This window comes from Manis javanica, chromosome 6 (assembly GCF_040802235.1).
Source record: "Manis javanica isolate MJ-LG chromosome 6, MJ_LKY, whole genome shotgun sequence".
NCBI classification, from domain to species: domain Eukaryota; kingdom Metazoa; phylum Chordata; class Mammalia; order Pholidota; family Manidae; genus Manis; species Manis javanica.
In genome coordinates this window covers 56348152-56374550 of record NC_133161.1, presented here as the reverse complement: position 1 = coordinate 56374550, position 26399 = coordinate 56348152, and the positions used below count along the sequence as shown (strand labels likewise).

Below are 26399 nucleotides of genomic sequence, written 5' to 3'. Positions count from 1 at the left end.
TAAAAATAAGGACTGGGCTCTTCAACAAGCCATGCACTTATGTTTGATCATGAAAATGAAGAAAAGGGAGTTTTGTTGAAAATATCCTCCAGATAAAATCAATTCTGATGTAACATTAATAAAATTAATATTTACGTGTATCAAAATGGCACAAAATGAAGCCCATTCCCCATTCATGCATAAAAATGACATAAACAGGTTATATATACCATGTATTCCTGATAAAGAATTCTTTCTCAAATAATTTAAACTCATAGTCTTATCTCCTAGGTTTTATTTTAAAAGCAGTTTAGCAAATGCACATTAGAGTTAAAATAAGCATTTATTTCCTTCAAAACAAAATAAATCTCTACCTCTATGGTTTCCAAAGAAAAAGAAACATTTCAGAGAATGGGTGGTAGAGGAGAGTCAGATACATCTGGCATACTTAATATTAAATATTTAAAATTTAATAATATTTACAATTATTAAAAATTTCAAGGGCTGTATTATTTTCATAAAATGGATTTACCTACCCATAAAAAATTGTAGTGCAACATTGTCTACAAGAATGCTGTCCAGGGGGACTGTGCAAAGTTTCCCAAAGTTGGCTGCCAGTTTCACAGTATTTATTTCCTACAAACAAAAATGAATGTAGGTTAATATTTCATCTAGTAATTCACTAGTTTAAAGATCTTAACACAGATATAAAAAAATTTTAAATAGAATAAAAACAAAATATTTTCCTTCTTGTACATGTGGGTTCCCAACAAAATATCTCAGTTAAGTGAATTTCCTAGAATTACTTTAAGAGTTGGTTCAGTAAATTTACATTAGAAGCATGACAAGTATTCATTTCTTCCAATACAAAATAAATTTAAATGACTATACTTTTAATTATTCTCTATCTCTACATATAAGTGAACATTTTAGGGGCTGGCTAAAAGGGATGTTTTGAATGCTTAGTATGTCCAGGAACAAACAAATTCCAATATTTTCAACATTTTCAAGTATAGATTAAAGTCTACCTACTGGGAAAACAACATTCCCAGAGAGTAATTTTGCTCCTAACAGAGTAAAAACTCTAGTTTTTATAGAAAATGTATTTCTTTTCACACTAACTAAACAATAAATTATACTTTTCAAAGAAATATACTTTTCAGAGTAACAGAGCAAGGTAACTACCTGCATATGAAAAAAAAATAGGTTGAAAATTGAGAGAATCTATGTATCAAGCACTCTGCTAGGTACATTACACACATTACTTCATCTATTCTCCACAGCAATACTACTGAATAAATATCACAAATTCCACTTACCAGACAAGAAAGCTAAAGATCGGAAAGCCTGCCTTTGATCAAGGCTAGAAAGAATGAGTCTGTTTTCAATGGCTGCTGCCCTTTCCCCTTTAACACTCATGATGTTTCTGTGACTACTTAAACCAGCTTCTCTGTATTCTCAACTCTGTATCTCACAATCCTCTATTAAAAAAGAAGATAAGCAGGTTTCCTGAAAGTTAGGGTGCATAGGAGGTTCATGAAAGAAAAGGAATGCAATTTGAAAAAAGGAAGAAATTAGTATCTCCCTTCATAGAAGTACTGAATAATAAAATAACAGATAACTGACTTAAAATGTCCGGCAGAAAGCAACCTGTGCCAGCACATGATTCTCCTATCTAAATCTTCCTTCTTCAAATTTTATCACCTCTTTCTCCTACCCAACAGCAGCTCCACAGGTATGGGATGTGGAAAAGTATTCACTATAACTTTATTTGTAATAAAAAGGATAAAGGATTTTCTAAAATTTCAGGGTAAGCAGTATGGTTGAAAAACTATTTCTGTAGGGATTTTGAGTTTCTTCCAAAAGAAACCACTGTATGACCTGAGCTATTAAAAAGGTAGAGCTTGATATTCAAAATAGAATTTGCAGGCTTCCAAACAAGGTATCTAAAGTTTAAAAGTATTTATTTAATATCAAAACATATCTGGGCAAATTAAATAATGATGTTGAAGCTTCACTAACACTGTAAGCAGCTAGTCAGAGAAACAAGCACAAGTGAAACCATATCATTCTTCTCTTCTGAATTCACAAGGGTATCAGTACAGAAACTAATTTTAGAATAAAATTAACTGAAATACAGACATACCTTCACATGCACACATGTATATGATGAATGTGGGACCTCAAGTAATGCGTTATAATTGATCTAGCATACTGAACTCTTAACATTTAAAAAAATAAGCCTTCCATTCCTTAAAGAATTTAAATAGACTGCAAAATTACAAGACTAGAGAGTCACAAATAAATTTCCAAAATAGAAAACCAGTGCAAAAAAACGTGGCTACATGAAATACTAAAGGTAGTAAAAAATGCTTTTTTTCTCTCTCAAAGCCCCAAGTCTCTGTTCTCCTTTATATTAAACTACAAACAGCTACTTATAACCACTGTTTATAATACATCTCTTCCCATTTTCTCCTAGACTGACTCCAGTTCAGGGTTTCTCCCCACTCTTCCACCAAAATGCCATCATTAAATCAGCAATAATCCCCTTGTGACAAATTCATGGTCAGTTATAAATCTTCATCTTATTCAATTTACTAGTCTTCAACAAACCTACACTTGTACTTTTTTAAACACTTTCTACACTTAGCTTCTAAAATCATATTCCCAAGTTTTCCTTGAATCTCATCAGCCACTGATTTTGTTTCTTTGGCTAGATCTTTCATTTAGTTTTAAATTCTAGTAACCACGTGCCTCAGGACTAAATTCTTGGTATCTTCTCACACTCACTCTCGTATTAGGTGACCTCATCTAATCTCTTAACTTTAAATAAACATCTGATAATCCTGAGGATTTTCAAAGTGTTAGGTCCATCACTAAACTTTCCCTTGAACTAGAACTTACCAATTATGCAGCATGTCTATTTGAATGTCGAACAGTGATGGCTAGCTAAAACATCCAAAATTTGATTCTTCCAAACTTCCTCTTCCCTCAGTTTTACCCATTTTAGAAAACAGAGAAACACTATCCATGAAGTCGCTCAGGTCAAAAAAACCTATACATCACTCTTGAGTTCTTTTTTTCTATCTTACCCCACATTTAATCCATTAACAAATCCTATTAGCAGTACATCCAGTCCTAATCCTCACAACCTCCACAGACATCTCTTAATAGACCAAAGCAATAGTCTCATAAATGATCTCTCCCATTCTTGTCCCCACAATTCAACCACAATCTACTTATCACAAAGTAATCATTTTAACTTGTAAGTCAGATCATGTCACTCACCAGTACAAATTTCGAATGGCTTCCCATCACAATTAAAATTTTTTTAAATCTTACTATGACTGGTAAAACCATTTATGATCTAACCTCCAAAGTTCCTCTCCAATTTCATTCCTACTACAGTCCCTCTCATTCATTACGTACCAACCACACTGACCTCCTTTAACTCACCAAGCACATTCCTATCACAGAGCCTTTGCTTTTGCTCTCACCTCTGTCTGAAAGGTTCTTTAAAAAGAACTCACAGGACTCTCCCATATTACTCAGATCTCTCTATGGTCAAATGTCACCAAATCTCTCAGGATCTATCTAAAATAATTATAGACATTCTCTATCCATGTTGCTTTAATTATTTTTTTCATGTATTACTTATATTTTACATTTTTTTAATATTATATATCAACTTATCTATTGGTTAATTTTCTGACCCTGCAACTAAAATCTAAGCTCCATGAACAGAGATTTTTGTCATTAGGTCCATCTAAAATGGTCCCCTATGTAAAAAACTCAATAAGTGTTGACTTTTGAATAAATAAATTATAAATGAGATGATTAAATAAATCAAGAAATAAAATCTTTAATTACTGTAGCATTTTTCAGGCAGTTTTTAATTCTCTTTGGCTTAACGAATATTTATTATACTACACTTGTGTAAGAGGAATTTTTTCTACAAGTTTGTGGAGTCCTATACTGGTTAATATTCTACTTTTTGTCATTTGCTAGATATTTTAGTGAATATAAAGTATTTATAATGAAACATTAATCCAAAAGTACTTTACTTACCTTGCCTGACTGCAACCGCTGTATTCTTGAATCACAGACTTTCTTTACAAATAATAAGCTATTTATTTGATTTTTGATAGTGTTGATATCTAAAGACAAACAAATTAATTATGAACTAAAAAGTGGTAATGTTATTTGTGAAATACTTTGAAGTAATTTAAAATAATAATCAATGAACAGAGCAATTATTTAATAAAAGAAATAATCTGAAGTTTTAGTGTGTCTACAAATCAAATTAAAATAATGCCAATTTAATTAAAATCAATTTAAAATTAAAATTAAAACATGCCAATTATATTTTAGAGATAATTGAAATATTAATAGTCTCAGAAAATTATAATGCTTAATTCTTAGCATATGTTAACATAATAAGGAAGATTTAGATTTAGTTAAGATAAGAACAACTGGTAACATAAAATGACTTTTAGGTAAATTAAAGTTCTGTTAAAGAGGTAAGACTGCTTAAAGAAGTAAAACATTCTTAAGTAGTTACCATCACCAGCTGTGTCTAGAGACCGAAGATACTGTAATTCTTCCGCTGCCTTATCTCTGACTGCTTCTAGTTCTCCCATATTGTCACTCAATTTAATAATGTTCATAAAGGCCTCATAGTTGCAATTAGAATCACGGATCTGAAAACAAAATTTAGTGAACAGGTAGAAAGGGGACTCACTTTTACGGGAAAAGAGAATATTGGGTACCTATCATGTGCTAGGCACAACTTGTTATATAGCCATTGCACTTGTTGGCCAGTTTTTTTCAGTTTATCAAAACAAAATGAAAATCTCTGTACTCAATGTACTTACATTCTCATGGGTCACAGACTATAAACAAAGCAAGTATACAGCATGCTAAAATGTACAGAAGCGTATTCAGAATGTTTGATGATAGCAAGGAAGTCATGATGGCTGTAGCTAAACCAAAGAAAGGCAGATAGACAACCTCAGTGGTAACAGAGGCAAACCTGCTGGCATACAGTACATGTTTTGATTTTCACTCTGAGTGGAATAAAAAGCTACTGGTGGGTTTTAAACAGAAGAGTGGATTTCCCTGGCCTGAATTTAACAGTGACTTTGATGACATGCATAATTTTATCTTTTTCTCCAGACACTTGCTACTTAAGAACAGAAATGGAGTAGATGGTTAAGTTGGATTTAACCAGTGTGGTTTCTCCAAGCACATAACTGAGACAGAGGAAAGGTAGTTGAGGATGTTGTGAAGGGACTAACGACTATGACTGCCAATAAAATTTAAGCTACGTAAAAAAGGAAGAGGAGTTATTAAAAGGGAGCAGATTTAGGATACTGTCCATTCTCCACAAGGAATCAAAGAACTGAGTACTCTGTATGTTCAGAACTATGAAAAAAACTGGTCAATAAGCTCATTAGCTGGCTGTCAGGGATGTACAAGTTAACCATAACAAAATGACAATGCCAAATGTTGATTAGAATGTGGAGACAGGAATTCTCAAACAGTGCTAGTAGAAATACAAAATTATACTACAACTCTGGAAAATTACTTGGCAGTTTCTCTTACTTTATATAGATGTACTTTAGTAATAAACAAAAAAGAAGGTTATTAAAGACTTGATTTTTCTAAGATTACATTAAGAAACAAATAGCTGTTTATTTATCTGCTCTAATGGAGATAACAATATGAACCAGTTAGGTAATGTATTCCATAGTCAGAGATAGGATTTAACTAGTTTGTCTTAAAAAGAAGTAAGTTACATACTTAGAAATGAATAATGCAAATCTGCCATATTATTTTTAGAAATGATTTAGAAACTTCAAAGTATTGTTAGGTAACAATAACACCTTTATATACAGAGAACACGTTATTACTACACTGCTTTACACTTTCCCTTTCAAATAGCAATGAACTATAGTTAGATACCATAAATATGATTATTTAGTTGAGTGGAAGAGTAAGAATTTTAATCTTTTAAATGCCTATGCATAAAAGGTTTTCTACACAAATAATGTCAAAAAGAGTGTAAACTAGACAACAGGGTAGGCTAAAGATACTTTATTGATAAATTCTCTTTTAAATGTATTTTCTGACATTTCATGCAAAGTTCCATAGTGATCAATTCCTGTCCATTAAATAACAAAAGACTCAAGTGTCCTACACAACAGCTAGTATTAGCCCAACTATAGAAAGAGCAAGCAAAAACTTAGTGGTTTGCTTTCTTTTAGAAAATGTGTTAAGTCCTCTAAATTGTTTTTCACCATATAATTAATACAATTAACTCAACAGAAGAAAAATTGAAAACTAAAGAAAAATATAAATAGTAGTAAAAATAATTCCTAATGCCATGAGAGACAACCATAGTATTCTGCTGAAACTTCATCCTTTTCTATAACACAGGTAAGATTATATAGTATTATATCCTGATTATTTAAGGTTAATATGTTAGTGTTACAAAGTTTTAAGTATGATTTACCCTTATTTTGTTACTTAAATATTCTTAAATTTTACCTATTTTTTCTTCTTAAAAAATTGCCTTTTAGTATATAGCCCATGTTCTTTGCTAAGTAAAATATATAAAAAGAGAAAAATTTAAACTTCATAACCTACCTATTATCATTTCAATCAGCACACATCCTCTACCAGAATTTTAGTGACTCATAAATATACACTTACATATTTATTTTTAAAAAGGACTATATATCTCTAGACATTTTTATCCTTTGCACATAAAAAACATAAACATCTTTTTGTATTCATAAAGATACACTACCATCACTCTTTTTAATGGCTGCATAGTATTCAATTGTATCAATAGGCCATAATTTATTTAACTAATCCTCTGTGTGACACTTGTTTTTGACTTTTTAGTATTATAGGCAATGTTTCCATTAATGGCCTTAACTATAGATTGTTGCAAACTTGATTATCACTTTAGAATAAGTTTCAGGAATAGAATTCCTAACAAAGAGATAATGCATATTTTAAATTTTCATTTATGTGGATATACATATTTTTAAAGCTCTTGGTGAGGCCTACTAGGACTCTAAAAAAATTAACCAAGGAAGAGAAGAATCGAATTCTGTGACCTCCATGAAAGGCTCTAGGAATACACAGTTAATGACAGTTTCTGCCTGCAGGTAACCCCAAATTTGCTGGGAGAGACAAACACTGCAGCAGCAGCAACAATGAAGCAACAGCAAGTTTGGTCATGGCTATGGGAGCACAAAAAGCAATCAAAAAGCAGTTTCTTCCTAGGAAAGCCAGACTGAGGTAAGGTAACTGAAGAGAAGAAATTTTAGATTCAAGTAGATGAATCAGGATCTAGAAACATATATCAGAGTATTCCCAGCAATAGCCCATTCACAACTCTTTCTTGAACCATGAAGTTATTGAGGAAAAGCATATTTAATCAGAAAAAGAAAAAAAATTAGAGCTAGTAGACTTAGCAGTCACTATCCCTTGGTTTGACATGTCTGACAGATGAGAAAACTGAGTTATCTTCTTATAAACACACTAAGCAACTTAAGGAAACAGATCCAGAACACAGGTCTTGTCATTTTCAGTTTACTGTTCTTTCCTCCATATTTTCCTCCTCTGTACAGTATAAGGTGCAAGCTACATACTATTTAAGTTAACTTAGATCACAAGTTGTATTTAAAACCAAATAGCAGTTTTTAAAAATACTCATAATCTATACACACAGGCAGCAAAATAGACTTCTTTTAATTTAATTAAGTAGTAACAAACCAAAATTATAAGGAAGACTATCTTATCAACAAACTTCTTAAAACAAAATTTAGTTAACACATTCAACATATTAGCAAATAGAAATATTGTAAATATAAAGATTATCTTTAGATACATTTTTACATAATTTCTTTAATAAATTTTTGCTTAATCATCTGGATCTCCAAATCGTATTTTTAAATTTTTAAAAACTGTTTTAAAAAGAGTAGTAATTTTAGAAAGTACATACCATCCATATGATATATTGATTAATATAATCAGGATCACTGAGTTGATTTATTAATGGAAGAAGAATTCCTCGTGCAAGGATTTCCTAGACAAAAAATTTAAAAAACAAAAACAAATTTAATATACTTCTCAAATCAATAACATAACATCAAATCAATAACATAATGTAAATTTCCTAACACAATGCTCTTACTTAAAGAAAAAAGTATGATGCACATAATTTGTAAAAGTAAAATTTGATAACCAACACAATCTTATATATAAAAAGATGAGCAAGTATATCTTTGTTAAAATAAATGAGATGAGGCCACTTATACCAATTTGGATACATCTCCACAATGACAACTAGAGTCAAGTGGAAAAAAGCAAATGGGTATCTCTAGTATGTTAGCACTCATGTCAATTTTTAGAAGGCACACGGCACTATATGTATTTATGTATTCCCTCATGTACATTAAAAATATAAAAACGAATAAAAGGGAAAAATAGACATCAATTTTAGAACAGTGGTTACCTTCAAGAGGAACAGAGCAACTATAGTAAAATGTTAACAGTGTTGAACCTGGGCAGTTGATACATAAATGTTTATTCTATTATTCTCTATACTTGTCTGTTTTATGTCCTAATAGAAAATAATAAAATAATAATATAGTAATACAATTATTCACCATTCACTAGAATATGGCTTCCCATTTTTTACAGCTGTTTATGCTCCTATCTATTAAAATTCTGCCCTTTCTTCAAGGACTGAATATAGAATCAATTCTCCAGTTAAATAAACCCTGATCATTCCAACTGAACACTTTTTTACTTACATTCTTAAAATATATTCAAACCCTCCCTGTATTTACGGCATTTACCACTTACCATTCTCTATGTAATTGTGCATCTTCTATTTCTCTAACTTCACTACAAATATCTAGGAACCTTTTGTATCAGTGAGATTAGTTAGCTGACCTACTGGTTTATCTATCTTTAACAGTATTTACCCTCTTGCCCCCGATTTCTCAAGGTCACTGTAGTAAACATGGAAGGCATTTGGTAACTATTAAATGAATGGAAATAAAGAAACTTAAGAATTTAGTGCTAATTATATTATATAATATTTTACCTATTATTAATTACATTCTTTTATTGTCTGTGTTATCTAAATTTATGAAATACCATTTCTTAAAAATACTGGAGAGGCTAAAAAACTACAAGCTTTAACAGGATGTTTTACTTTTCTAAGTAAAGAACTGATTTATTTATTCCTTTTTTGCAGATATCCAATTTATCTAGGCCATTTTCTGGTATAAGTTCACAAAAAGTAGCCATCACTTTATTTTCCTTTAGAGGAATATTTTATATAAATTCTACTTTTGTAAACTGTATAAATCTCTGGCAACTGTTACCCCAAGATGAATCAGTATTTCCAAAAGCACTAACAGGCTCCAGCGAATTTTGAAACACTTTACAGTCTCAAGTTAGAAGGAATTGTTTATTTTCTCCAGGGTATTATATTCATTTATATAACTTCTTCCTTCAAATTATGTCTCTGGCCCCACATGATCAAATTTTAAAATGAACTTTGTAAGGAGAAAATTTATAAACAAAAAGTTTTCTCTGAAAGTTTCTTCTCAAAATGAGAAAAAAAACATGGGGAAAAATTTTGAATAAATTTAGTGCTTCTTATTAGTTAATACAATTAGTCTGCCTTAGAAAACTACTTGATCTCCTAATTTTCCTCATAAAAGGGTTTGGTTAGTCAAGATGTAACCATATAACTCAACAATTCCTACACAGATTCTAGTGAAAGCTCTAAATATTCCAAAATAAGTAGCTATTTCTATAGAATTTCTACTTGAAGACAAGCACCAGATGTCAAATATAAAGGCTTCAAAGTCCTTGAGACCACGAATCTTTAAATAAATAAAACATGGTAATGAAAAGAAAGCAGAGGCACTTAAATAGCAATTATCTCAAATACCACGATTTGTACAATCCATACAAAAGATCCATGTAAAGGAAAGAAGTAAGAGCTCTTTAATCTGTTACTTAATCTGAACAAAAACTTCTTTCAGGAAAAACTGGATTTAATTACCAACAAAATACTGATAACTATAAAATTAAATGAAAAGAAAACCAATATGCTGAATACAATACTCTACCTTTATACTCAATTAGATTCAAACAAATAGAAATGAAATTCTGGTCTAAAAGAGAATCTGTAGCAAAACATATTTGCTTTTTAAACAACTGTATTTATTTTAAACTATAACCTCATGTAACAAGACAGATTTTCATTCATGTCTCCTGATCAGCTTAATCTTTACAGATCTGCAGTAGCATATGCACTACAGCTAGCAAGAAGGTAAAACAGGTCTTCTCTTGCATAAAAATGATTCTCTGATGGCATATCTACTATGTGCCAAGAACTGTGATAACCACTAAGTACATAATGATGATACAGATATGGCCCTTGTCCTTCTGGGAATTACAGGTCTATTGTGGGAAAGAGGCATCAAGAAAGTAAATACCAAAGCCAAATTATAATTTAAAAATATAGTAAATGCTATGAAGGAAAACAAATGGGTGCTTACTTACAATAATAAGGAATTATGAGGGGGCTTTAGATTGGGTGGTCAAGAGGGATTTCTGAGGAAGTGAGTTATAAGGAATGAATACAATTAAGCCGAGATAATAAGAGCAGTCATTCTAAGTAGAGGAAAACAGTATAAGACAGCCCCATGGTGGGGAGAAAATGGCACTTTTGGAGAAGATGGCTAGTGTGTCTGGAACACAGTGACTGCAAGGCATGAAGGCCAGAGATGTAAACAAAGTCACATCATGCATGGCCTTGTAAGCCTCTGGAAGGACTCGAGATATGAAAAATTTGCTGGATGGTCATACCACTAACTAGAAAGGAAAAAAGACTAAAAGGAAGACAGGATATGGAAGCAAAAGTAAGATTCTCATTTTGGACATTTAAAGTTTAAAAGGGCTATGTCAATCAAACGGTGGTATCAGTGGGCAGCTGGTCAGAGCAGCTCGGAGCTTGGGATGGAAGTCTGGATTAAAGATATAAATTTGGAAGTCACTAGTATTTGGATGGTATTTAAAGTCACATCATAAGAATAGATGAGCAAGAACACCCAGGATTAAAGAGCTTGGATATTTAAAAGCTAGGCAGAGGAGTTAAAGTGTATAAAGGTGACCAAAAAGGAGACCAAAGGAGAAAAAGCAGATGAGAACAATGACATGGAATCCAAGAAAGACAGTTTCAAGAAGGAAAAGATGGCCAGCCATGTGAAATGCAACTGAGATATTGCCTAACGGTGGCTGTCAGGAGTACCAAGTAGATAAAGATTCTGCATCAAATATATACATGAATGGGTGATATAACTGGTTAGCAGTATCTTCCTTCAGTGGTAGATGTGACTTGAATGATAGACATGTCAGGTATTTACCACCCTTGATAATGACTAACTCAAACTGGTTATATATAATCTATCAGACTCTTCCCATCAAAGCCAAGCATTTTCTACTCACTTCACAATACTATTACGTTGAGAAGTGCACTTGAACTCCTTTAGTAGGTATTAGGAAACTGTGTGGAACTGCTTAAACAATTACAAATATAAAAGCACACATCAAGAATCAGTATCTGTTTTGCAGCACTACAGAGATCACAAGCTTTCATTTTTAGAAAAATTGGAAACATTCATTTTACCCATTCAACCAGTTAAGGGCTTATATGGCTAGTATTTCTCAATCATAACCAGCAGTGAAACTAAATGTTACTCCTCTACATTTGTACACAGAATTTTACTGTAAAGGTTTATACTAAGGGAATAAAAAGTCCAAGACTATTGTTCTCTTCTGACTTACTCATTTTCCAATTATAAAAAGCAGGATTTTAACCTCCAGTTTTGTTTAAGTTTCTTTCCAGAAGTGTTATTTTAATTAGCCTAATTGTGGTAAATTTAGGGAAAGCTAAATTAAAGAAAATATAATACATATCTTTGTTATAACCTAAAATCCAAGTACCTAACTCTAAGTTAGGCAGTTCTCAAAGTGTTGACTATGGACCTATAGGGGCTGGAAGAAGACAAGCATACAGTAGTAATTTCAAAAAGGAACACAATCATGTAATGGTATCATCAATAAACTAATAGAATGTGTGTTTGTACCTTCTTCTGCTTCCAAATTTCTTATTTTTTAATTTATAACATGGTAAATATTGATAGATAAAACACATATAAACAATGCTCTTTGGGATTCTCAGTAATTTTAGCAAGAGTGCTATCAGGGTCCTGAGAACACAATTTTTGAGAATTAGTACTCTTAAGTTTCTCTACAGCTACTTATTTGATACGAATTTAAGCTTACCCTGACAAAGTATCGCATGATCTTGTTCTGGAAATCTCCAGGAGGTAGCAATAAATACAGTAAGACCTCACACAAATCCGTTAGGAATCCTAGAAATAAAAAAGGTAGCTATAATAACTTCAGAAAATATACATCTCCACCTCCTCTTGATATAAAACATATAAAGACAGAGCACAAGCAGTCTTCTGATTATACTGCTTATTATTTTAGTTATTAATTAGTACATATCAGTATTCATTAAAAGTACTGCACTGTTCTCCAAATAGTAACTATTCATTAATCAAACTAATACATTTTTTATTCTGCTCAATTTTACACCTTTTTATTAACCATTAAAAAACTTCAATAGCAAAGGTGTTTTCCCCCAAAACAACTTTAGTTGTACCATGTACTCTGCACTTCTAGCACACACTAACTTTCTTTGCACACTTTGCATACATAACCCTTAAGAACCTCTGCTACCTGACAGGTTAATAACAAAAGAAGAGTTATGTTCTTCTATATTGCTGATTTACACAAAACTACTGCATATCACTGTATTTCTTACATTTAGTTACTATTTCATATCAGTGCAAATTAAGTATCAATTAAAAACTGAACTGCACAATAAATATAAAAGGGAAGGAGAAAAAAGGAAAGACAAAAAAATTCAAAAGCTGAGTACATTTTAAAAATCTAAGTAAATAATTTCCACAACTATAGAAATGCTTTTCTTTAGTTGTCCAAATGCTGACAGCTCCTGGAAATATAATTACATAGCTGATCCTGTTAATCAAAAAATGTGCCAAGCAGCACAACTAGGAAAAGACAACAACCTCAACTAAAGTTTATCTGTTCTAGCCTCCCACAAAGAAAAGACAAGTTCATTCAACTCTGTAAGTTTTATTTGAAATCATTCCCTTAGAAATATTTTAGCAACAATAACAAGTGTACTCTTAAAGTAAAAATAATGAATTTAAGGGCAAAATAAACTACTATAGAGAAAAATAAAGTAAATTTGCAATTACTAAATATTTGTGCTTAGTATATTTTAAAAGAAGACAACAGAAATAATCTTTACCATCTTTAAATTTTAAAGATGGCCTTTAAAAAAGAAAAAATAATCTGGAAATAACTTTGAAGAGTTAAAAATAAAATAAAATGAATACTAACAGTGTTCCTACTTTGCTACTTGTCCTATAAGAATAATTCTCCCCTTAAATTTGACCCTTCTATTTGTTCACTGGTTCTGCTAACTTGTCTCCAACCAGTTTGAACAGTTACAGTTCTCAATAGTAAAACTGAAAAGAAAACCTTCTTCATCTTTGGGAGAAGTGCACACTAGATCACGACAAATGCCCTTCTCCATCTCAACTTCAACTTCAAAGAAGGTATCTACGAGATCTTCTGCTGTACCTGGACAAAGGAAGGAACAATTAAACATATACAGAATGATAAAGAAAAACAGATTTTAATATCCTAATTTTCCAATGAAATAAAGATAAAGATACTACCTTTTACTTGATCATCTTTCTCTGTTATTTTCTGTTGAGCCTTTCTGAATACTCGTAGGTGTGTGCCAAAATCATCTACAATGCGTGTAGTAAAATAAGGCTGCCAGTCTATTTCTTTTGACCTAATAAAAAAAAAACATTACATGAAAGTATTATATAAATGATTTTTTAATCAAAAGTAAAAATTCGTTTTAATGACTACTCAAAGACAACATAATTGTCACAAAGACTGAATTTATTTATACTGAGCTTTGTTTATTTAATTACTATTACATCTTAGCACTCCCTTTCACAAGATGCAAGGTATATCAAAATCCACTTGACTAAGTCTCCTAATGATATTATTTGAAGCAGTTTATGTACAAAAGCTTAATACTAAGTGATTAAAATAAATAGGGAAAGAAGTTAATTTTCTTCCAGTTAAATCTGAAATGAGTCTGACTACAGATATATTACGCAACTTCTCATCCCGATGTGAAAATACATTTGGGACTCAGAATGATTTTGCTTACTTTTAAAAGAGTATTTAAGACATATCTCAGTTTCTTCTGAACCTTTCTAAATTCTCCATGTTCTGAACCAAATACCTCTTTATGAGCCTAATATCTGTTTGTATATACTAGCACTTGAAAATCTGACCAACATTAAGTAACTATAGTCACATAGAAATGGTTTAAAGAATGATGTAAAATATAAAACACTGCACTTACCCATGAAAAGGGTGATTACTAATTTTATTAAATTACCTGTTACTTTATCTCAAAAACAAAAGACCTCAAGAAACACTGCTAATTTAGTACACCAGTAAACTAGCAAATGGAACAGATACGCCAAAAGCAGTTTATATCTCTCCTTGGATTAAGTGATTACTTTTAAACATTTTTTTCCAAGCTATTTCCCTTAAATCAGCACTAAAATTAATTTACTTTTAGGAACATATAAAGTAGATAAAAGACAGTGTCAGTTCATAAAGATGCTGGGCAATGTGGAAAGTAAAAAAAAAAAAGGTATACCATAATTCATTATCTTAATTACCCAAACAAATATAATAAAGAAACTAGTGAAGAAAAAGAAATTGACTTGGTTACTATTACTTTTTTGAGAGAAAACTTTTAAAAGTGGGTGATGGCCTAAGGAATATAAATATACCTGTTTAAAAATAAAAATGTAAGTTAACAGTCATACTTTTTTTAATGCACAACTCTGATTTTGTTACATGGGAAGAAAATACATGAACACAAAATAAAATTAACATAAAAAAGGTAACAAGCTCAGGGATCTGAGGAGGTGTAACATTATTTAGCCTACTCCAAGAGCCATACACATAAGCATACACTAAACTTACTCAGTCTCAACTTAAAACCTAAAACAAAATTTAAATCAGTCATCTCTACAGTCTTTTTTTCTTATTAAAAAAAATCACCATCTGTATGAACATCTTTCAAAAATCTTTATATCAATATTTATACAAAATCATATTTGAATATTTTATAAAAATAGAAATTACCTGGTATAGGTCATTAGTCAATTTAGTCAATTTAATCTATAAAAGCTTCATTCTAACAGGTTTGGAAGAAAGCAGAACATATAATCTTTCAGGTTACATCTATTCTTTCAAGGTACAATGCTATTTATACAATTTTTGAAATATTCCAACAAAATAAAATTTACTAATTTTAGAAGGCATTTTAAAACCATTTCAATTCATAATAGAGGATATGACATTTAAAATGTGAAAGTAAACAACAAATACAGATATAAAAATTATTTTAATTTAAAACAGATTTCTGCTTTCAATATATAAATATGTTGACAGTAAAGAAAACAAGGAACACAGTAGTCTGTCTATCTAAAATCATTTTTTCTCTGCTTGACTCATTTCCTTAAAAACATATAATCTAATGTATATCTCAATTCAAAGGAACTGTTCTGGGTTAGGAAAATAAAAACAATAGTGGCACATTGTTTAACATTTATAAATTAGGAAAATATCTACAAACAATACCTAGTAGTAACTGTCTTGACAAAATTTGAAAATATTTTGGTGACAGTACTTTCTAAAGTGATAGTATATGATAAATATGTAATGAATGGAATGTGCACACAAATCAAAAATTCATTTTATTTATGCAACAGCCACACTTTCTTCTATTGATGTACATGCAGATTTCTATTAGAACTCTTATTATCAATTATTTTTAAATCATGCTAAGGTAGTCAAGGCTCTTTTTCACATTATTTAAAATATTCCCCACATGACTCCTATTCTAGTAAAAATGCCTGGATTATTATACAATGAATCTGTAACCTATAACTTCATTTTATTATTCTTACTTATAAGCTTTCATTTCTTGAATTTAAAAATAAGGGCATATTTCCTATATAACCAAGAGAACAAGAGCTAATATTCAATTCTACCCTTAAAACATAAAATTTAAAGTAGGCCCCTGAAGATTATGTATCTTGACTGAATGGTTGCAAGCATTAAAAAGATTAACTAGGAATGCAAACAAGTAATGAAGTTTTAATAAAAGCAAAAACAAACTATAAACCTCTCTGAACATACATTCTGCATGCCTTTATCTCTATCTCTAATACCAGCATCCTATTGCTGGTCTTTTAATTGGCTTCCCACATCCACCTTTGTCTCCCCTCCATTCTGTTTTCCATAGAGCAGCCAGAGAGATCTTCTAAAAAACACAAATATGATAGTGGAAAGAAAGAGATTTAAAAATCCTTCCAAAACTTCCTATTGACTTAAGGGCTTAAAAAGCAAGAACATTTTCTCAAAAATACTGCACATCCAGGACCTCACTTACTTCATCATCATCATCATCTGTTCCACCCTCTACCTTCCTTTCTGTTGGGCAGACTCACAGCCTTTCTTTCCATTTCTCAAACTCAAATATGCCCCTTCTTATCTCAGTGCCTCTGGACAGATTACTCCCTCTGCTAAGTTTGCTCACCACTGCCCATTCTCCACAAATTTCCCTTCTGTCCTCCACATTCACTTGGCAAGTCCCTCTTACACTTTAGAATTCATTTTTAGTATCAGTTACACACAGCAGCCTTCTTTGACCCTCAACCTATGCCTTATTCCTTCAGACTAGGTCTGGATCTCCAGTTATATATTCTCATAGCAATAATTTTTCACTTTTTATAGCACTTTCAACCTACGGTTAAATAATTGAATTGCTAGACATAAATTCAACTGCTGATGTAAAAGTCTCAGCAAGTCAAAGGCTTTGTTTTATTCTACTTTGTTTACTTTATTCACAGTGGTATTCCCAGTGGCTAAATAATGCGTTAAACATTGGAAGCACTCGGTACCTATTGATTTATTGATTCCTCTTGCAGGGTCAGAGCCTTGTTAACAAGTGCTTGGAGAATGGCCACATGAGGTGCATACAAACAGTTGCTTCTTTACTCCTTAAAGTTCTGAAATAGAGCATACACTAAGAAGTCCTTTTTGCCTTTCTAAACCCCAAAGCTATTTAATGCTACTGCCTTAAAAAGGCAATAAACACCCTAAATATCTGTGCTGAGACTGAGATATTACATAAGTTGCTTCTCTGGTTCCATCTATTCTAAGCAGTGTATAGTCCATCATCAGTAACACAAAACACACCAAAATCAATTAATCATTTCTGCAAAGTGCACTGGACTGGTATATATATCTTCCATTCAAGCAAAAGATTCACCATTTCATTATTTCTGAAATTTGGCAAGTCTCATCACTGTTCAGGGTTTGTTTTCTCTAAGGACACTTACAGCTTTAAAATTCTGATTGTACTAACTAAATACCCATCCCAAGACACTCACAAACACACACACATATGGACAGACTACATGGAGAACTGGTAACTGGTAAGTAAATCAAAATATTTAATCAAAAGCAATAGCCATGAATACAATTAATTTAATTTTAAATATTTCTAAGACCTTCTATTTGACTAAGGCTTTGCTAAGTAGTTATTAATGTGGCCTTTGTTTTGAATTAGCCATTCCATACCAACTAGAAAGTTACAGTTTCTAGTTTCTTTTAAATGGCATGAAAACTAAAAGACGTTTATGAATAAATGTGAAAGCAGAGTCCTTCAAGACTTCCACCAATATTTCATTGTCTTTTGCACACCTAATTCAAATGCAATCTACTTAGCAACTAGCTCTGAGTAAAATTCCAAAGCAATGACTTAGTTTTCATAGAAACTCCCTTGCCCTACTCACATTTCTTCAATCTACACAGGAGCAAATTAAATTATATGATTATAATAAAAAGTATGACTGGACACCCAAGTTCAGAAACAAACACAACCTTTTTTAACACACTTGATTATCTTTTCTCCTCTAAATCATCCATGTTCAGTTCACACCACAGACCAACTGTATCAGATCTTCTGGGTACATGGCTCAGGCATCACACTTTTGATAAGCTTAGAACCCAAAAAGTGGGAACAGAAGTAGAAGTACAAGAAAGTGGTCTATTAGTCTACCTTTAATGCTAAAAGCATGAATCAGTATGTTACAAAGGGAATGGAAAATACTGGGTAACTAAAGTAAGTTAAGAGAATTTATACTACAGTAGTACAAAATTGGTACCATATCAGAAACAGCACAGAGGGGGCAGAAAAAGATGGTGGAGTAGACAGCAAGGTGAATACCTCCTCCCTTGTACACCCCAAGGAAGCAACTACAACAAATACAACTATCCAGAAAAAGGACCTAAATATTACAGAACAGACCACCTTTACTGGTGAAGAAGAAAAGACAAAATTGAGAAGGGTAATGGGTCAGAGCAATGAATGATAGGGACCTAAGCTATACTCCCATCCTAGCCCACAAGCAGGAAGGAGAGGAACAGAGTGGGGAGGGGAAAATGCTCAGGAATCCAGCATGGCTGGAGATCTGTTCTGGGAATACATATCCACATTGCTCTGGGCTCTGGTGAGCAACAGGAGTAGATACCAGGGAGAGCTGGAGCACTCTGGGAGGCTGACACGCCTGTTGATTGTGGAGGACAGGCACGCTCTGTCACTCCTTCTGAGACCCAACACAGGGGCAGCAATTTTAAAGATTTACCAACAGCAGAAAGTGTGCTAGAGAGGTGGGGCTTGGAGTGAAAGCTCCAGAGGAGAAGGAGCAGGGGAACAATACTTTCCCAGCCCTCCCTCAGCCCAACTGGTCGAACAATTGTGGGAGCCAGCTCCAAAACACTCCATCTTCCTCACTGACAGCTCAACCTGGTGGAGGTGCTCCCCTTCATGCCAACTCTGCCCAGCCCACTGAGCCCAGCAGCAGTCTGACTTTCCTTACTGGCAGGCAGAAGGCAGATGACACTTCCCAGCTTTCACAGCTCTCCCTCACCACAGGTGGTTGGGCGCCTGCAGAAGCCAGCTCTATAACATTCCATCTCCCTTGCTGGTGGCTCAGCTTCATGGCAGTGCTCCCTGGGAACCTGTTCCCACCAGTACACTCAGCCCAGTGGCAGTCAGATTTTGATGACTTGCAGGCGGAAGGTGGACTACACTTTCCTGGCTCTCTCAGCCCTCCCTCAGCTCAACTACCAAGACACTTGAGGGAGCCAGCTCTAAACTCTCCACCTGCCCCATGGGCTCAACCCCAGCACCCCATGGCATGCACACCCCACCCAGCAACTTGGCCCAGCAGTGATCTGCCACTGCTACCCAGCAGGCAGAGGATGATCCTGCCTGCATTGAATCTCAGCCCAAATGCCTCTCATCAAACAAAGGTCACACAAAGGCTTGTAGTGGGGATCAGCCATTGCCAGCAGACAGGCAGACAGGCAAGCCCCACCTTAGCCCAACAACAGCAAGTGCAGCTCAGCCACAAAAGGGAATGAGAGACTGGTGAGCAAAGAGTCTTGAACTTCTGGGCACCACAGGACATCCACTTCTTAAAGCCAATACTTTCAAGAACAGGAAGCAGAGCTGATCTGTCTAACACAAAGGAAGAAACACAAAAGCCCTTACAAAATGAGAAGGCAGAGGGATGTGCTTCAAGCAAAACAATGAGATACGATACCAGAAAAAGGACTAAATGAAATGGAGATCAGCCATATTCTTGTAAAAGAATTCAAAGTAATAGTCATAAAGACAATCACTGAACTGGGGAAAAAACTGATGATCTCAAAGAAAACTTCAACAAAGAGAGAGAAAATGTAAAAGAGCCACTCAGGGCTGAAAAACAGAGTAACTGAAATGAAAAATACGATAGAGGAAATGAATAGTAGACTGCGGGGAGAACAGGAAAGAATCAGTGTGATGGAAGATAGAGAACAAAACAGTAACTATGCTGAGGAACAGAGATAAAAAAGAATTTCAAAAGATGGAAAGATGCTAAAAGAATTGTGTGGCAACTCCAATGGAAACAACAGTCACTTAAAATGGGTTCTGGAAGGAAAAAAGAGAGACAAAGGAGTGGGAAGTCTCTTTGAAAAAGTACTAGATGAAAACTTCACCAAAGCTGGGGAAGGTAACAAACATCCAGGTCCTGGAAGCACAAAGAGCCCCTAAATGGAGTAACCAGAGGAAAACTGCACCAAGACCTATAGTAATTAAAATGGCAAAGATTAAAGAGAAAGAAAAAGATGGCAGCGTGAGGGGTGAGGCAGAGACTTCCTCCTAAAACTGCATGTAATACGAAAATATAATTAATACAATTAATCCTGAAAGAGCAACAAGAAAGAGGACTGCACCAAACTGCATACACTTGGAGAAAATAAACCTCATGGAACAGGGTAACATACCAAAGCCGTGGCTCAATGGGACCCCCTTTGTGATAAGCAGCCTACTGCGCCTTTCTCTCGGCCATACCCACCTGGCATGCAAACCCGCCAATCGAACCCTGGCATTAGGCCAGCCAGACGGAAGACCTGTCTACAGCAACTACAAACTCAAAACACAGAGGCTTATACCTGTGTGCTCAGCCCACTGGTTCAGGCAGTGGAGACAGGCATAAGCCGGGAAGCAGGAAACAGCTCTTTCCTCCCCCAAGGCAACAGTACCACTCCCCTGCAACCCCCGACATTGCTTCAGGGGCTGAGCAGCTCCAGAGAGTAGAGCTTCGGGGCACTAGAGGGCGCCATATACAAATATGAAATCCAAAGGAACCTGATTCAAAGAAAAATTAATACAACTTCTGAGAAAGATGACACTGACCTCATGAATCTTCCTGAAAGAGAGTTCAAAATAAAAATCATTAACATGCTCATGGAGGTACGGAAAGACATTCAAGAACTCAGGAATGAATTCCAGTCAGAGATCCAATCGTTGAAGAGCACAATGGAGGGTATTAAAAGCAGATAAGATACAATGGAGGAGATGATAAATGAAACAGAAATTAGAGAAGAGCAATAAAAAGAAGCTGAGGCACAGAGAGAAAAGAGGATCTCTAAGAATGAAAGAATATTGAGAGAACTGTGTGACCAATCCAAACGGAACAATATTCACATTAGAGGGGTACCAGAAGAAGAAGAGAGAGAAAAAGGGATAGAAAGTGTCTTTGAGGAGGTAATTGCTGAAAACTTCACCAATCTGGGGAAGGAGATAGTCTCTCAGGCCATGGAAGTGCACAGATCTCCCAACACAAGGGACCCAAGGAAGACAACACCAAGACATACAGTAATGAAAATGGCAAAGATCAAGGATAATGACAGACTACTAAAAGCAGCCAGAGAGAGAAATAAGATCACATACAAAGAAAAGCCCATCAGGCTACCATCAGACTTCTCAGCAGAAACCTTACAAACCAGAAGGGAGTGGCCCAATGGTGTATTTAATGCAATGAAGCAGAAGGGCCTTGAACCAAGATTACTTTATCTGGCAAGATTATCATTTAAATTTGAAGGAGGGATTAAACAATTTCCAGATAAGCAAAAGCCGAGAGAATTTACCTCCCACAAACCATCTCTACTGTGTATTTTGGAGGAACTGCTATAGATAGAAGTGTTTCTAAGTTTTCATAGCTGTCACCAGAGGTAATAAAACCACAGTAAAGAAAGCAGAACAGCTAATTACTAATCAAATGCAAAATTAAATTAATTATCCCCAAAGTCAATCAACGGGTAGACAAAGAGTATAGAATGTGATACCTAATAAATAAAGAATGGAGGAGGAAGAAAAAGGAGGAGAAAAAAAGAACCTTTAGATTGTGTTTGTAATAACATATTGAGTGAGTTAAGTTAGACTCTTAGACAGTAAGGAAGTTAGCCTTGAACCTATGGTAACCACGAATCTAAAGCCTGCAATGGCAATAAGTACATACCTATCGATAATCACCCTAAATGTAAATGGACAGAACGTACCAATCAAAAGACAAAGAGTCACTGAATGGATAAAAAAATAAGACCCATATACATGCTGCCTACAAGAGACTCAATTTAAACTGAAAGATACACACAGACTAAAAGTGAAGGAATGGAAAAATATATTTCATACAACTAATAGGGAGAAAAAAGCAGGAGTTACAGTACTTGTATCAGACAAAATAGATTTCAAAACAAAGAAAGTCACAACGGACAAAGAAGGACATTACATAATTACTCAGGGGTCAATCCAACAAGAAGATATAACCATTATAAATATCTATGCGCCCAACACTGAAGCACCTACATTTGTGAAAAAAATACTAGCAGAATTAAAAGGGGAAATAGAATGCAATGCATTCATTCTAGGAGATTTCAACACTCCACTCACTCTGAAGGACAGATCAACCAGACAGAAAATAAGTAAGGACACAGAGACTCTGAACAACATATTAGAACAGATGGACCTAACAGACACCTACAGAACTCTACATCCAAAAGCAGCAGAATACACATTCTTCTCAAGTGCACATGGAACATTTTCAAGAATAGATCATATACTAGGCCACGAAAAGAGCCTCAGTAAATTCAAAAAGATTGAAATTGTACAAACCAGTTCCTCAGACCACAAAGGTATGAAACTAGAAATAAATTATGCAAAGAAAATGAAAAATCCCACAAACACATGGAGGCTTCACAACATGCTCCTAAATAACCAATGGATCAATGACCAAATAAAAACAGAGATCAAACAATATATGGAGACAAATGAAAACAATAATTCAACAACACAAAACCTGTGGGACACAGCGAAAGCCATGCTAGGAGGAAAGTATATTGCAACACAGGCCTACCTCAGGAAAGAAGAACAATCCCATATGAGCAGTCTCAACTCACAATTAACGAAACTAGAAAAAGAAGAACAAATGAGGCCCAAAGTCAGTAGAAGAAGGGACATAATAAAGATTACAGCAGAAATAAGTAAAATTGAGAAGAATAAAACAGTTGAGAGAATCAATGAAAGCAAGAGCTACTTCTTTAGAAAATAAGCAAAATAGATAAGCCCCAAGCCAAACTTATCAAGAAAAAAAGAGACTCTACTCACATAAGCAGAATCAGAAATGAGAAAGGAAAAATCACTATGGACACCACAGAAATACAAAGAATTATTAGAGAATACTATGAAAAATTATATGCTAACAAACTTGATAATCTAGAAGAAATGGACAACTTTCTAGAAAAATACAACTTTCCAAGGCTGACCCAGAAAGAAACAGAAAATCTGAACAGACCAATTCCCAGCAATGAAATTGAACTGGTAATTAAAAAACTACCTAAGAACAAAACACCTGGACCAGATGGCTTCACTGCTGAATTTTATCAAACACATAGTAAAGACCTAATACCCATCCTCCTAAAAGTTTTCCAAAGAGTACAAGAGGGAATACCTTCCAAATTCATTCTATGAGGCCAGCATCACTCTAATACCAAAACCAGGCAAAGACACCAAAAAAAAAAGAGAATTGCAGACAAATATCCCTGATGAAAATAGATGCAAAAATATTCAACAAAATATTAGCAAACCAAATTCAAAGATACATTTAAAAGATCAACCATTATGATCAAGTAGGATTTATTCCAGAGATGCAAGAATGGTACAACATTCAAAAATCCATCGACATCATGCACCACATCAACAAAAGAAGGAATAAAACCAAATGATTATCTCCATAGATGCTCCATAATGCTGAAAAAGCATTAGACAAAATTCAACATGCATTCATGATAAAAACTCTCAACAAAATGGATATAGAGGACAAGTACCTCAACATAATAAAGGCCATATATGACAAACCCACAGCCAGCCAACATCTAAGTGAGAAGCTGAAAGCTTTTCACCTAAGATCAGGAACAAGACAAGGATGTCCACTCTCTTCACTTCTACTCAACATAGTACTGGAGGTCCTAGCCACAGCAATCAGACAACATAAAGAAATAAAAAGCATCCAGATTGGCAAGGGAGAAGTTAAACTGTCCATTTGCAGATGACATGATATTGTACGTAAAAAACCCTAAAGAATCCACTCCAAAACTACTAGATCTAATATCTGAATTCAGCAAAGTTGCAGGATACAAAATTAATACGCAGAAAACTGTGACATTACTATACACTAACAATGAACTAGCTGAAAGAGAAATCAGGAAAATAATTCCATTCACAGTTGCATCAAGAAAAATAAAATACCTAGCAATAAACCTAACCAAGGAAGTGAAAGACCTATACTCTGAAAACTACAAGACACTCATGAGAAGAATTAAAGAAGATGGCAATAAATGGAAACACATCCCATGCTCATGAATAGGAAGAATTAATATTGTCAAAATGGCCATCTTGCCTAAAGCAATCTACAGATTCAATGCAATTCCTATCAAAATACCAACAGCACTCTTCAATGAACTAGAGAAAATCATTCTAAAATACATATGGAACCAGAAAAGACCCCGAATAGCCAAAGCAATCCTGAGAAGGAAGAATAAAGCTGGAGGGATTATGCTTCCCAACTTCAAGCGCTACTATAAAGCCACAGTAATCAAGACAATTTGATACTGGCACAAGAACAGAGTCATAGTCCAATGGAGTAGACTAGAGAGCCCTGATATAAACCCAACTATATATGATCAATTAATATATGATAAAGGACCCATGGACATACAATGGGGAAATGACAGCCTCTTCAACAGCTGGTATTTGCAAAATTGGACAGCTACATGCAAGAGAATGAAAGGAGATTATTGTTTAACCCCATACACAAAAGTAAACTCCAAATGGATCAAAGACCTAAATTTAAGCCATGAAACCATAAAACTCTTAGAAGACAACATAGGCAAAAATCTCCTGAATATAATAAGCATGAGCAACTTCTTCCTTAAAGTATCTCCTCTAGCAAAGGAAACAAAGGCAAAAATGAACTCATGGAACTATATCAAATGAAAAAGTATCTGTACCACAAAGGACACAGAACAAAAAGGCATCCTACATTTATTTGTATATATTTACATATATTTATATATTTGTATATATTTGTATATATTTGTATATTATTTACATATATTTGTAAACGACATATCCAACAAGGGGTTAACATCTAAAATATATTAAGAACTCACACACCTCAACACCCAAAAAGCAAATAACCCAATCAAAAAATGGGCAGAGGATATGAACAGACAATTCTCCAAAGAAGAAATTCAGACGGCCAACAGACACATGAATCATCAGGGAAATGCAAATTAAAACCACGAGATATCACCTCACACCAGTAAAGATGGCCTGCATCAAAAAGACTAAGAACAAGAAATCCTGGCAAGGATGTGGAGAAAGAGGAAACCTCCTACACTGCTGGTAGAACTGTAAACTAGTTAAACCACTGTGGAAAGCAGTATGGAGGTTCCTCAAAAAACCAAAAATTGAAATACCATTCGACCTGGGAATCCCACTCCTTGGAAGTTACCCAAAGAATACAACTTCTCAGACTCAAAAAGACATATGCACCCCTATATTTATAGCAGCACTATTTATAGTAGCCAAGATATGGAAGCAACCTAAGTGTCCATCAGTAGATGAATGTATAAAGAAGATGTGATACATATACACAATGGAATACTATTCAACCATAAGAAAGAAACAAATCCTACCATTTGCAACAACATGGATGGAGCTGGAGGATATTATGCTCAGTGAAATAAGCCAGGCAGAGAAAGACAAGTGCCAAATGACTTCTCTCATTTGTGGAGTATAACAGCAAAGCAAAACTGAAGGAACAAAACAGCAGCAGACTCAGAGACTCCAAAAAGGAACTAGTGGTTACCAAAGGGAAGGGGTGTGGGAGGGCAGGTGGGGAGGGAGGGAGAAGGGGATTGAAGGGTATTTTGTTTAGTACACATGGTATGGGGGATCATGGGGAAAACAGTGCAGCGCAGAGATGGCAAATAGTAAATCTGTTGCGTCTTGCTGCACTGATGGACAGTGACTGCAAGAGATAAAGAAGGATATTACATAATGGGTGGGGATTTGATAATACGGGTAAATGTAGCAACCACATTGTTTTTTCATGTGTAACCTTCATAAGAGTATATATCAATAATACCTTTAAAAAAAAGATAGAGACTCTTAGAAGCAGCAAGAGAGAAGTAGATTGTTACCTATACAGGAAACT

At 34.1% G+C, this 26399-nt stretch overlaps 1 protein-coding gene across 8 annotated transcripts in view; it reads right to left on the bottom strand.

Moving 5' to 3' along the window:
* Positions 1-26399, bottom strand: part of SNX13 (sorting nexin 13) — a 170195-nt gene that overhangs the window by 43304 nt on the left and 100492 nt on the right. For all 8 annotated transcript variants that reach the window (XM_073238738.1, XM_073238736.1, XM_073238737.1 and 5 more), the window contains 7 exons: positions 13860-13981; positions 13660-13761; positions 12367-12455; positions 7997-8080; positions 4541-4679; positions 4048-4136; positions 516-615 (listed from right to left, as the gene is read on the bottom strand). In XM_073238738.1, coding sequence (XP_073094839.1) covers positions 516-615; positions 4048-4136; positions 4541-4679; positions 7997-8080; positions 12367-12455; positions 13660-13761; positions 13860-13981 — 725 coding nt within the window. The remainder of the gene's footprint in view (positions 1-515; positions 616-4047; positions 4137-4540; positions 4680-7996; positions 8081-12366; positions 12456-13659; positions 13762-13859; positions 13982-26399) is intronic.